This window comes from Mus pahari, chromosome 20, assembly GCF_900095145.1.
Source record: "Mus pahari chromosome 20, PAHARI_EIJ_v1.1, whole genome shotgun sequence".
Lineage (NCBI taxonomy): Eukaryota > Metazoa > Chordata > Mammalia > Rodentia > Muridae > Mus > Mus pahari.
In genome coordinates, this window is record NC_034609.1 from 9,349,006 (window position 1) to 9,363,462 (window position 14,457).

General features: G+C 46.6%; 1 protein-coding gene across 2 annotated transcripts in view; it reads left to right on the forward strand.

Annotated features, from left to right (window-relative positions):
- The first annotated feature begins 1,632 nt into the window (after positions 1–1,632).
- Positions 1,633–14,457, forward strand: part of Syce2 (synaptonemal complex central element protein 2) — a 16,115-nt gene continuing 3,290 nt past the window's right edge. Inside the window, exons 1-3 of one of the 2 annotated variants that reach the window (XM_021220198.2) lie at positions 1,633–1,771; positions 2,213–2,343; positions 14,159–14,312. In XM_021220198.2, the coding sequence (XP_021075857.1) occupies positions 1,757–1,771; positions 2,213–2,343; positions 14,159–14,312 (300 nt within the window). In that variant the 5' untranslated portion in view covers positions 1,633–1,756. The remainder of the gene's footprint in view (positions 1,772–2,212; positions 2,344–14,158; positions 14,313–14,457) is intronic. The other variant, XM_021220199.1, reaches the window with a different exon arrangement.

The window sequence follows — 14,457 nt, forward strand, 5'->3', positions numbered from 1 at the left end:
AGTCGGGTGCTCTTACCCACTGAGCCATCTCACCAGCCCGAAAGGGAATGTATTTTAAGAGTGCCAGTTTTTCAGCTAGGTTTGGTGGTACGCCCCCACCCCTCCTTGTCGGGGCAGAGGCAGGCTGATCTCTGAGTTAGAGGCTAGCCTGGTCTATAGAGCTTCCAGGACTGCTAGGGCTACAGAGAAACCCTGGCCAGACAGAGAGAAAGCAAGCAGAGGGAGCCCTGAGTAGGTAGAGTCCAGCCTGAATGTGTATCTTAATCTGGGCATAGAGACCAAGACCAATTGACCCCTGGGAAACCTGTCTAATCAATTACCTATATGAACCAGGCTCAGGAGGAACGGCAATGCTTTCTCCAGAGCTCCAGAATGATGGCTTCCAGATAATCAACCAGTGTGCAAAGGCTAGCAGATCTGGCTTCCTCTCTTGGTGTTTGCAGGCTAGGATTGCTCACCTACGGATTCCTCCTACCTAGGGTCCAGGTTGCAGCCATAGCATTTGAGAGCCCCACGGGGTCCCAGTTTCACTATGTGTCTGTCCTTTCTTCATTCCCTCACATAGCATTTCAGGCCCCAAGCTGCTAGGGATGTAGCATCAAAACCAGAAAGGGTTGGAAAGATGGCTCACAAGTACTGGTTTGTCCTGCAGAGGACCAAGTCTAATTTTAAGCACCCATATGGTGGCTCACAATAGTAATTCCAACCTTAGGGGACCTGAACCTCTTTTCTGGCCACTATGGGCACCATGCACACACGTAGTATAGAAATATATGCAGTCAAAACACCCACACCCGTAAAAGGGGTATTTAAAAACACTTAAACACAAGAGATCCCTCTAGATGGCTCAGTGGGTACAGGTGCTTGCCTAGTCAGATGACCTGAATTCCATCTCCATGACCCACAAGGTGGGAGGAGATAGTGGACTTGTTCAGGCTGTCCTCTGACTGCCACACTCCCGGAGTGGATGGCACATATGCATGCACGAAATAGGTCAAACGTAAAACAAAAATAAAACTCAGCTCATCGATGAAGAACATCAGGAAACAGGAATTCGGTTTTCAACACCCATGCCAGGAGGCTTATACCTAGGGGATCTGATGCCCTCTTCTGGCCTTAGCTGGAAGGTGCCCAAAAGCAGTTTAAATCATATATAACATGTAAATAAAAATAAAAAGTGAAGGTTGTTCCTAGACTTGGTGGTGGCTGCCTTCAATTCCAAGGCAGAGAGGCAAGCTGATCTCTTGAGAGTCCTAGGTTGGGACATAGTGGAACCCTGTTTCAAAAGAATTTGATCCGGGCACTAGTGGCACATACTTTTGATCCCAGCATTCTAGACGCAGAGGCAGGAGGGTGTCCGTGAGTTTGAGGCCAGTCTGATGTACAGAGCTAGTTCCGGGACAGCCAGGGAAACAGAGAAACCCTGTCTCAAAAAGACCGCCGCCGCACAAACTGTAGATCGAAGGGGCGGAACTCTGAAGCAGTGTGAATTCCTCGAACTCTTGAGGGCCACAGGTGACCCCGAGCCCCGCACCTGCGCATCAGACGCCCACCGGTCCCTACACCACAAATCGGTCTGTCACCGCGCGCGCGGCACCAGCATAGCCACCAGTTCGGAGGGCCTTCGAGTTCGCCGCCGGTGGGGAGGCGGGGCCAGGGCGCGGTTCATCCAGCACGTGCTCGGGGCGGGGCTGCAGGGGGCGGGGCTGCAGGGGGCGGGGCGCACGCAGAGGGCGCTGAGGCGGGAAAAGACGGGATGGAGCGCCAGGGAGTAAGTGAGGAGGTGCGGTTTCGCGCGTGCGGGCGGCGGGCGGCGGGCCACGGTCGGGGGCTTAGGGCCGCGGGGAAGCGAGGCTTCCTCCACACACTCGACCCCGGGCCCTGTTCCCCGCGGTTGGAGCCGCCTCTGGCGGGGAGAGGCGAGGTTTCCTGACTAACGAGCCGCTGGGGCCTGGTGGACGATGCTGTGAGGGGGGCGCGGTGCGCTTCAGGAGCCGGGCGAAGACGGCACTCGGTGTAAACCCGGCCGGGCCTCGAACCTGCAGCGGCTGCCCGCCTCCGCCTCCGCCTCCCGAGGCTGGGGAGGGGTTCGCGGCGTGTGCCACACCCGGCCTCCTTTTAACTGCTCTCCGCGGGGAGGAGCCTCCGGGCTAACGAGCCCCTTTGGAGCTTCCCCACGCGGGACGCGGCTTCTCCCCACGCCGCCTCTCAGAGCTGGCTGCGCTCGCAGGTGCCCGTGCCGCCCGTGGAGTTAAAGGACCAGGAGCCGCCGGCGATTGTGGAAAGCGGAGAGCATCCGCAGAGGGAGAACCACGAGGAGACGCCCGGCCCAGTGGCCCCTAGGTGAGGAGTGACAGACCCGGCTGCCCTTCCCGGACCACGGGGCCACGACTTGGTCACGTAGATCATTCCACGAGGTCTGCCCTGGGCCTTGTTCCACGGGTGATTTAACACCTTCCGCAGCGGGCAAGTGGTGGTGCACCGTGGCGGGCCCGGCCTTAGGTGTCCTCGTGAGGAGTCAGCCACGAGACAGACCTCATATAGAGAAAGTTTACTGGCGAGAAGGGAGAAGTGGAGGAAGAAAGAAAGTAGAGAGAGAGCGAAAGAGGGAGAAAATGGAAAGATGAAGAGAGAAAAGAGAGGGAGAGAGAGGGAAGATGGGGAGAGAGCGAGGGGAGAGGAGACAGCCTCAGGAGCCAAATTGTCCTTATATGTGGGCCAGGTTCTTACCTGGCTGTTGCTAGGTAACTCTTGGGCGGAGCCTAGAGGAAATGCTAACAGGTGCCCACAGTGGTTCTGGGTACTCCTTTTGATAACAAGGTTTAATTTCAGGATGCATAGCATCCTCATGCTTAGACTCATATTTTCTTGGTTTTTGTTTTTGCATTTTTTTTTTTTCCCTGAGACAGGGTTTCTCTGTGTAGCTCTGGCTGTCCTGGAACTCACTCTGTAGACCAGGCTGGCCTGGAACTCAGAAATCTGCCTGCCTCTGCCTCCCAAGTGCTGGGATTAAAGGTGTGCGCCACCACTGCCCAGCCACGGATTTATTTAGTAAATGTGTGAACATGTGGAAGTCAGAGTTGGATCGTGTCATTCTGGGATGGAACTCTGGTCTTCGGGTTTAGTAGCAAAATTGCCTGTTCTCTGAACCATGTCATGAGCCTGTTTGTGTAGACTTATTTATCTATTTAGATTTATTTTATGTGTGTAAGTATATTACCTGAATGTGTGTTTGCATACAATGTGCCTGCCTGGTGCTTATGGAGCTCAGAAGAGGATGTCAGATCCTCTGGAACCGAAGTTCTGGATGGCTGTGAACCACCATGTGAATTCTATTACTGACAAGAGTTCTTACCTGCTGAGGTCTCTCCAGCTCTCTCTCAAGGCCAAGTCTTAGTATGTAGGCTTGGCTGGCTTCGATCTCACAGAAATCTGCCTGCATCTGCCTCCCAAGTGCTGGGATTAAAGGCACACATCAACACACACTGGTTATGAATACTATTGTCGATAAAAATCAAAATCTTTTTTTCAAAACAAAAGTAAGCGCCATGTCCCCAGCGCCTCCTCCAAGTTTGACTTGTGCCTTGAATCCATGGATGGTTCAGATATGGATATAGAGAGCACACGGGGTAGCACGATATGAGGAAAAACTGAGGAGACAGTAATGGTGACTTGATTTCCCTTCAAGGTCATAGCAGATTTCCTGGAGAAGGTGAATCGTAAATCACTTGGTAAGGAAGCCCCTGCTCCAGACAGAGAGGAACAGCTGGTATACAGGCATGCAGGGATTACTGAACAGAGAGCTAGTAAGAGACACAGTTAGGCTGGGCAGTGGTGGCGCACACCTCTAGTCCCAGCAGTCAGGAGGCAGAGGCAGGCAGATCTCTATGAGTTTGAGGACAGCCTGGTCTACAGAGCTGGACAGAATAGCCAGGGCTACACAGAGAAACCGTCTGGTTGAGGGGGGGAGGTTAGACCTTTCCTTTTTCCTCCATCGCCCCTTTCTTTCTTCATTGGAGCCTTAGATATCCCAAGCTGCCCTCAAACTGGTAGCTAGGATGACCTTGAATTGAATTTCTGAACTTTCTGTCCCCCACCTCCCAACTACTAGGATTATAGTTTGTACTACTATACCTGGTTTATACCAGTGCTTGGAGTTGAACTCTGGGCTTTGTGCATGCTAAGGAAGCACTTTAACACCTGAGCTACGTCCTTAGCTTTGCAGTCAAGAATTGAGATGCCTCTGAGACTGTCTCAAAAAAATAAAAAATTACTGTCTCTCCTATAATATAAGTTTGTTCTCTTTGGAAGGAAGTAGTAAAGGGCTCCCCCTGGTTGCTGTAACATGAAGGAGGATGGGAGTGAAGAAGCAATGAGGATAATTCAAGTACAACATCTTAGGATTTTACTTCTGTGAAGAGACACCATGACCAAGGCAGCTCTTATAAAGACATTTAATCGGGGCATTACAGGTTCAGAGGTTCAGTCCATTATTATCAAGGCAGGAACATGGCAGCATCCAGGCAGGCATGATGCAGGAGGAGAGTTCTACTCAGAAATCCACCTGCTTCTGCCTCCCAAATGCTGGGATTAAAGGCGTGCACCACCACTGCCTGACTAGTTTCTCGATTCTTTTGTGGATTTATGTGTGTGTTTTATTTAAGACATCAACAGAAAGGGGGTGAAAAAAAAGCTGGGCATAGTGGCCAGCCTTTTATTCCAGCACTCCAGAGGCTGAGAGGAAGGCAGGGCTCTGAGCTCAAGGCCAGCCTGGTCTACAAAGTAAGTTCCAAGGCAGACAGGGTTACACCGAGAAACACTGTCTTGAAAAACCAAAAACGGGCTGGTGAGATGGCTCAGTGGGTAAGAGCACCCAACTGCCCTTCCGAAGGTCTGGAGTTCAAATCCCAGCAACCACATGGTGGCTCACAACCATCTGTAACAAGATCTTATGCCCTCTTCTGGAGTGTCTGAAGACAGCTACAGTGTACTTACATATAGTAAATAAACAAATCTTTAAAAGAAAAGGAAAAAACAAAAACAAAAAAATAAGGCTTTGTGGCATAAACCTTTGATCCCAGCATGGTCTATATAGTGAGACACTCAAAAGACTCCAAAATCAAAGTCACTTAGATTTTCTCCTATATTCTAATTTTGTGATTTTTTTTTTCATTTACTGTTTAGATATGTGATCCATTCTGAATTTTCTCCTTGATTTGCTTTCTTGTTTTTTTGCTGTATAGAGGATGGAACCCAGTGTGCTATGTATGCATGGTAGATGAGCACCCTGCCACTGAATGTACATTCCCAGTTGCTGAAACCTACATGTGTTTGGATTTGACCTTGACTGGTCTGACAAAGGAATAAAGAAAGGACAGGCACATGTACAAAAAAAGCACAGGGGATTGAGTGTGCCATGTGTCCCAATGGAGGTTGCACCAGCAGCAGTCCTGAAACTTGGTGCATTTATAATTGTTTTTTTAGCCAGTTGAGGTAGCAGGCTTATTGTATACAGTTGAATGAGGAAGCAGGTTTAGCTAATTTCAGTAGGAAGTCTCTGTAGGGGAGCAGTCTCAGGCTGTAAATATTCAGGAGGAAAAAAAGTGGTCCATACATTCTATACACACTGTCAACATCTGAACCCAAACCAGGGGACAGCTTTACCATTCCCAGGAATCTGAAGCATTGAAGTTCTTGAAATGGTTGTGTTCATGTCAACAAGGCACACTCACTCAGGACTTGTATTTTCATCAGTCTTGTATCAGTTCATACTGTCCTAGAACTCAAGGTCCTTCTGCATCAGCCTTTCAACTGCTAGGATTATAGATAGGCATGTGCCATGCTGCTTATCAGGAACTTTCTGAGTATCATGTTTTAGATTTGGGGTGTTATTTATCTATTTAATAGGCAAAGCCTCATCATGTAACCCTGGTGTCCTAAAACTCACAATGGAGACCAGGGTGGTCTTGAACTCAGAGATCAGCCTGCCTCTTCCTCCTCAGTGCTGGGATTAAAAGTATATACTACCCATTCCTGGATTTTGGAATTTAGAATTAAGGATGCTCATTCTGTGATATGCCATGCAACTCACCTGTAGAAGTGTGTGATTTAATAGCTTTTAGTATATTCTCAGAGCCATACAAACATCACTGTTGAACTTCAAAATCTTTTCTCATTCAGAAAAAGATCTCATGCCTCCTAGCTGTAATTCCCAGTCCTTGCTTCTTCCTCATACTCTGTATCCATTACTCTGCTTTATGTTTCCATACATTTGTCTATTCTGGATATTTCATGTGCATGGAGTCATATGGCATGTGTTTTTTTGTTTGTTTGTTTGGTTGGTTTGGTTTGGTTTTTTTGGTTGACAGTGTTTCTCTGTATAACACCCCTGGCTGTCCTGTAACTTGATCTGTAGATGTGGCTGGTTTCAAACTCACCTGCCTCTGCTTCCCAAGTGCTAGGATTAAAGGCATGTGCCACCACTGCCAGGCCTGGCATGTGCTTCTTTGTGTCTAGCTTTCTTGTTATGCCATTTATACCATAGCCTTTGTCAGAACATAAGTCTTTTTTGTAGCTAAACTTTCATATTATAAATCTATCATTTTATTTGCTATCAACAGACAAATTGACATTTGACTATTATATGTAACAGTGCTATGAACATCCATATGCAAGTTTTTGTGGGGAGGTAGCATATGTTGTCTCCTGATATTCAGGTTGCCAGTTCCACACGACATATTTAGCATGGTTCTTTTCTTCCATCTTTTTTTTTTTTTTTTTTTTTTTTTTTTTTTTTTTTTAAGACAGGGCTTCTCTGTGTCGCTGTCCTGGAACTCACTCTATAGACCAGGCTGGCCTTGAACTCAGAAATCCGCCTGCCTCTTCCTCCCAAGTGCTGGGATTAAAGGCATGTGCCACCACGCCCGGCTTCTTCCATCTTTATCTGGGTTCCTGGGATTGAATTCAGGTCTTCAGGCTTGCATAGGAGTAGCTTTTACCTATATGGCCATCTCGCTGGCCCAGTGTTGGGCTTTGTTTTTGTTTGTTCTTTTAAAATAGTCTCTCATGTAGTCCAGGCTAGCCTTGAACTTGATACATAGCTGAAATTGTCCTAAGTTAATGCTGCTGCTTACACTTCCTGGGTTCTGGGATTGCGGATGTGTACCACCACTCCAGGCTTGCATCAGGTATCATAAGTCTATTAGATATGATAGAAGTCTACTGAAGGGTATGTATAGGTTCTGTGCAAATGTTACACCATTTTACAGAAGGTGTATAGATGATGAGTATCCACAGATTTAGGTATTTTAATAGGCTCTAGAAGAAAGGAGATTATACTTAGTGGGAACTGCTGGGCCAGGGATGTGACATACTTATTAGGTTCTTGTTATAAAAATAGGATGCTGGCTAGGTGTGGTACACAGCTTTAATCTCAGCACTTGGGACAAAGAGGCAGGCAGACCTCTGTGAGTTCAAGGCTGGTTGATTTGGTAAGTTATGGGGCAGCTGATATTATAGAGACTGTCTCAAAAAAAAAAAAAGCAATAAAAAAGAAACAAAGGCTGTGGCTACTATGGAGAGAGTATTTTGAAGGGAGTGTAAAGAGAAATGGATTAAGTTGGACTTCTGTATGGGGTGCCATTTAGTAAGACAGATTGGGAAAAGGCCCTTAGGGGAAATGGCAGAAAGGAGAGTATCCGCATCCATTATATACTGGAGCTGACTCCTGCTGGTTTGCAAGAGCTGATTCTTTTGTGTGTTTTGTTTTGTTCTTTGAGATAGGGTTTCTCTGTATATCCCTGTCAGTTCTGGAACTCTAGCTAACCTAGACCAGGCTAACCTTAAACTTGAGAGATTCTTCTACCTTTGCCTCCTGAGCTGTGGTTAAAGGTGTGTGTCACCACTGCCTGGCTCAAGAGCTGATTCTATATATCCCTTCCTAAGTTGGCAAGTTTATGTTAGAAGCTTGATATTGCTATAGTGGGAATGTTTGCACATTGGCACCTGACAAACTACAAATCATGGCTGACTTTCCCCATCCCTCAGAGGGCCAGTAATAAGTAGCCCAGTGCCTACCAGGACACCTCTGCTTTCTGCTTGTTACGGTTTCTCATAAGTTCCACTTTACAACCTCCCTCACCACCTTAAAGTGGTATGACACAAGGGACTGTTAGGATGCTGTGAGAATGCTGTTAGGACAGTTGTAGACTGAATGAACTTACTTGAGGTCTCGAACCCCTGGCAACAGGATTTACCTCTACACCAAGAAGGTTGGGAGAGCACCTAAATCCGCATGTGGCGTGTGCCCAGGCAGACTTCGAGGGGTTCGTGCCGTGAGACCCAAAGTCCTTATGAGATTGTCTAAGACAAAGAAGCACGTCAGCAGGGCCTATGGTGGTTCCATGTGTGCCAAGTGTGTCCGTGACAGGATCAAGCAGGATTTCCTTATTGAGGAGCAGAAAATCGTTGTGAAAGTGTTGAAGGCACAGTCACAGAGTCAGAAAGCAAAATAGATCTGCAACTTTTCTAAGTAATAAAAATCAAGACTTGGAAAAAAAAAAAGAAGAAGACGACCAAATTCCCCCTTTCACTCCCATTTCTCAGTAGGAAAGCAGACTGAAGGGCTATCTACACCTGTGCTATTATTAGTCAGAGTCAAGAAAATAGGCAGCTATGAATGAACCATTCATTTGATAAATGTTCTGAAACATTAGCATGCTTAGACCAGAATCTCTGTGGTAAAGAGAAACAGGCAAAGAAAGTATTTACAGACGTGAAAGATTTTTACTAGACCCAAAAACCAGATGGTTGAAAATCATCACGGGGACCAGTTAACGGATCCAGCAGCCAACACTCGGCAACATGATTGAAATATTAACACATTTCTGAAGGGGAGGTGGGTGAGGAACTAGCTCATCAGCATCCACTACAACCTTCCCCCTTTCTGGCACAACTTCTGCCTGAGTGCCAGATTCTGTGGGTCCCTCTCCTGGGCCTGCCCCCCCCCCAGATGGTCATAAGTAGCTGGTAGCTTATTTACTTGTGTTATCTGTGAATGGCCATGGAAGGAAGGCCCCATCAGTGAGTAGCTCTGGCCCATACGACTACCAATCATAGCTTTACCTGGAGTGAACAGATGGTCTCTTTGCTTAGACCCATTTCCTGGGCCCCCTGCCAACTTAGGCCCTGCTTGGGAACTCTTCTAATTCTTGGAACTGATCAGGGGCTTCTTAGAAGGACAGACATAATAGATGGGTGCATTGATATGCCTACAGGCCTCACATCCCAAGCCCCACTCAGGCCAAGCACACCAGGCAACTGTTAATGTGCTCTCTTCCATTACCTGGCCTTAGTCCAGGGTTCTGCCACAGAAGTCAGCCCAGGAACTGAAGAAGCCTGCAGAGAGGACACCACACATTTTGTTTATTAAAGCTAATTGGTGAGTGCAGACCCAGGGAACCCAATGATTCATTAGCATCTTGATTAATATGCAGCTGCTGAGTATTAAGAAAAATGAAATGGAAAAGCTGAAATCCACAAAAGATGGGTTTGGAAAAATAAAGAAGCTCTCAGTAGACATCTGATGCCGGCCTTAGTCCTGCCATAAAATTTGCATTAGCTGAATTCAAGTGATTTTTTTTCCCACTATTTCTGTAGTTGCCATTAAAAATCTGTCCTCTCATCTCGTGAGCACTGAAGGAGAACATCTTGGAGCCATTAAAAGTTAAATCAGGTTGCAAATAATTACACAAAAAGAAATACCTGGTGCCGGGCAGCACTTGGGAGGCAGAGGCAGGTGGGTTTCTGAGTTCAAGGTCAGCTTGGTCTACAGAGTGAGTTCCAGGACAGCAAGGGCTATACAGAGAAACCCTGTCTCGAAAAAACAAAACAAAACAAAACAAAAAAGGAAGGAAGGAAGACAGAAAGACAAACAGACCTGGGAAGATTGAGTCTAATTTCAAAGTCCTAAACTTTGGTCCAGGAGAGTTGAAACAAGGCAAGCTGGGTGCAAAAAAGGCATGAGAGCAGAGATCCTAGAGTAGCTTGTCAGCAGAACACTTACAGCACAGGGGGAAGCCTTTGAGGTAAAAGTACAGAAGAGAATTGCCATCTCCACCTGAGTACACATGCGCACCAAAAGCATAAAGTAAGGCAGAGTCATGACCAAGAAGAGGAGGGGAAGCCTAGGTCTTGCTCTGGGAGAGGCGGAAAGGGAAAGTGGTTCTGGGTAAAGGCTGATGGATTTGGGGAAATTTTTTGTTGAAGGACCAGATTGCTGGGGTAGAATGTATGGCTCAGTGGTAGAGCAGTTATCTTGTGTATACAGAGCCTGGGACCCACCCCTGCCTTGAAAACTAAACAGGCTGGAAAGGGTGCAGGCCAGGCCTTGGAAAGTCTTGTCTGCTGTACAAGGAATTTAGTTTTGACCCTGTGGCACCATTTTGTTTGTTTGTTTTTGAGGGGGAGGGATTTTTCTTAGACTATCACACAGGTTTAGGAGAGCAGATTTTGGGTTGGAAGGTCACAGGGGCCCAGGTGAGAAATGAGAGACATACAAAGAATAATAGATTGTCGGGGGGGGGGGGGATTCGAAAGGTAGAAACTAGAAGATTCCAGCCAGGATATGGAGGACCAGAGAAGCTGACTGCTAAGTTTCTAGTGCAGGGCTCAGGTGGTTTTATGTATTATTTACTAGGAGGAGGGAGGATGGGATCTTATGTAGGGAGAAGAAGGGAGATGCTAACTGGTGCACAAAAGCGGGGCTTGAATGCTTTTGGAGTAGCCTTGCTGAGAGGTCTAGAGTAAGACACCTTGTTGAAAGATTTGAAGAAGGTCATGGACTGGGAATACATTTTGGGTCAAAGTATGAATGGTAATGAAAGCCCTCAAGAATCATAATTTTGTATTTGTTTTAAGGCAGAATCTTTACAGCTTACCCTCCAACTAGGAGAGCTCTGCCTACCCTTCCAAGTGTGGGATTAAGTTTCCATCACAGCCAGTTTAAGAGTCACTAAGTTTATTTATTCAGGCAGTGGTGGTGAGTGCCTTTGATCCCAGCACTTGGAAGTCAGAGGGAGGCAGATCTCTGAGTTCCAGGGCAGCAAAGTATACACATTGAAACCCTGTCTCGAACAAAGGAAAAAAAGAATCATTAATTTATTGGCTGCACATTTATTGCTTCTCTCACACAGAGATAGGGAAGATGACTTCTAGACTTGGCTAGGGCATAGACAAAGACAGTGACACTGTAATTGATGTGTGTCCTAAGGCTGGTCAGGAGCACTTTCTAGAGCAGGTCTCAACATTTCTAATGCTGTGACTCTTTAGTGTAGTTCCTTGTGTTGTGGTGACCCCAAACCATAACATTATTTTTGTTACTACTTCATAACTGTAGCTTTGCTACTGTTATGAATCGTAATGTAAATATCTGTGTTTTATGATGGTCTTAGGCAACTCCTGTGAAAGGGTTATTTGACCCCCAAAGGGGTGGTAACCCACAGGTTGAGAAATGATGTTCTAGAGGATTCAGGACTTAGGTAGGAAAGACACTACCCTGGCACCCCACACTACAGAAATGCCCTTGGAAAAGGGTAGCCTGAACTGTGGAAGGGCCTGAAGGCATAGGTGGGAACAATAGGAGTTAGAGTCAGTGATATGCTCATGGGGGCAAGGTACTTGCCTCTCGAGTTTGGTGACCTGAGTTTGAGACCTAGGATCCACATGGTTAAAAAAAAAAAAAAGAAGAAGAATTCAAGCAGGACAGGAACCGAAACAGGCCATGGGGAACACTTCTTGTTCTCCATGGTTTGCTCAGCCTATTTTCTACCTTTTTAAATTTTTTTAAAGATTTATTTATTTTATGTATATGAGTACACTGTAGCTGTCTTCAGACACACCAAAAGAGGGCATTGGATCCCATTACAGATGGTTGTAAGCCACCTTGTAGTTGCTGGGATTTGAACTCATGACCTCTGGAAGAGCAGTCAGTGTGCTTAACCATTGAGCCATCTCTCCAGCCTCTATTTTCTTATACAACTCAGGACCAAATCAGAGATGGTACTACCTACAGTGGCCTGAGTCATCCCACATCAATCATTAATCATGAAAAGGCCCACATAGACTTGCTTACAGGCCAATCTAATGGAGGCATTTCTCAATTGAGGCTCCCTCTTCTTAGACAACCCTAGCCTGTGTCAAGCTGACAGAAAAACAAAAACTAACTGGCAGATAGAATATGGGAAAAGAGAAAGCATTTGGTTGTGGAAAGGCAGGGTGGTTTTTGTTAGAGGGTATGGCAAGGAAGAGGAGCTGTGGCCACCAGCAAGCTTTGAAAGCAGTATCCCAGTTTGAAGCAAAGTTCAGGGGAGCCAAGAGCAGGCATCTTGAGCCTGTTCCCTAGCTCTAGTCACATGTAAGGAGAGCATGACTGTCGTAAAGCATCCAAGCCACATAGCATCTGAGTGAAACTCCACCTCAGTCAGACTTGGAAAGATGACTGACTTCAGCCTCAGAGGTCAAAGATTCTTTGTAAATCCATTCCACCCCAAAAGCCATTTTATAGAAAGTTCAGGGGTTAGCCTCCTAGTTCCCATGCTTTCTGTAGCTGGCCTAGCTGTAGTATTAGTATTTCTGCCTTTCTAGAGCAGTCCTATTATAGTAAATGCATTGGAGGAAAATGAACTTGTATGTAGCTGGAGGTGGGATAACAGATCAGCATTGTATTCTTTATTTAACCTACAGTGGAGCTAAAATGCATAGTGGCTTTTGTCTGTAATCCCAGCACTTGAAAGGTTGAGTCAGGAGTATTGCCTTAAGTTTGAAAATAGCCGGGGCTAAAGAATAAGGTACTGTTTCAAAACCAACAGCAACAAAATAGACTAAGGACAACCTCATGCTGGAGAACAGGGGTGACCAGGACACATGCCTTTGAGGCTTCTGATCATATGTGACAAGCACATGGTAGTGTATATCCACAGGAGTTATAAATGGCAGAGGGCGGGCGGGCATATTGCTCTCAGCAGCATCAGAATTCACATCTTGATGTACAAACAAACCCTCAGAACCCCGTTTGGCACACCTTCTCCAACAAGGCATACCTGAAGGCACTCTAGCCAGCTCACAAACATGGCTCTGGCAGGCCTTGCTCTTCTCCCCAATTCCCTCCACCTTGCTAAACCCCCTTAGATTACATTCCTAAAGCCAGCCACCAAGGTCTATTCAGTTATTTGGCCACTTCCTCATCCTGAGGCTGACTACCAGTTATCGAAGTATTGAAGTCCAGCAATCAGAAGCCCCACTTTGGCTCACCTAATTAACATGCCCAATCAACACCTCATTCTGACATGGGGTTTTGCTTTTATAAACTGCCATTTTCCTATGGGCCACCTCTCTCTTCTATCCAGAGGCAGTTCATTGTCCCACTTCAGGATAAACAGCTCTCCTCCCTCTTCCTTGTTCCCTTTCCCCCATCCTGTATCTTCTGCCTTTGTCCCTTATCTCTGCCCTCTGGGGAAATAAATCTCCCTTCTGCTGAGAACTTAGACTTTGGTGTATTGAGCTGACTCCAGGATTCCCTACAATACCTCCTAATGCTTCCCAATAGTCCTACCAACTGGAACCAAGTAGTCAACATATGAACCCCATGGGGTAGTGGGGGTGTTCTTACTCAAACTACCTTAGTGCTCATTTCAGAGAAGCCAGTGGTGTGTGTATATATGTGTGTGTGTGTGTGTGTGTGTGTGTGTGTGTGTATAGTGGTATGTGTTTATGTGTGTGTATATAAACACACACATAAAACAGTGGCTTTGGGCTACATAGATCTTGTCTTGGAACTGCAGGCATGTTGGACTTAAACCCTAGTCCAGCTCTAGGTTATACAAGGGTTGGGAGGCCTGTGCCTCAACCCTCAGTGAACTAGGAAAGTTGTTCCATGTCACCCACAAAGGCAGCCACCTACTTACACCTTCCTCACGCATACCATACAGCTTATTTAGGTCACATTTTCCCTGCCCCTGTGTAAGTGTGCATACATGCTATGCTCTTGTGGTAAGCATATATTCTCCCACTGAGCTCCACCTCGGATCAGCTACTTTTTGGAGAACGTGATTCTTTCAGTGCTTTCAGAAGTCAGAGTTTAACCCTTGTATCTCTACCTTAGTGCCAGTTGCCAGCTGCCAGGACCGTTCTCCTCTCTGGACTCTAGCATTGAAACCCTGAAGAAGAAAGCTGAGGAACTGATTGAAAACATCAATGAAAGCAGGCAGAAGGACCATGCACTTATGACCAACTTCAGGGACAGCCTCAAGATGAAGGTGATGAATCCCTTAGAAGGAAGGGAAGCTATAAGAAGGAAGGAAGGGCCGGGCGTGGTGGCGCACGCCTTTAATCCCAGCACTTGGGAGGCAGAGGCAGGTGGATTTCTGAGTTCGAGGCCAGCCTGGTCTACAGAGTGAGTTC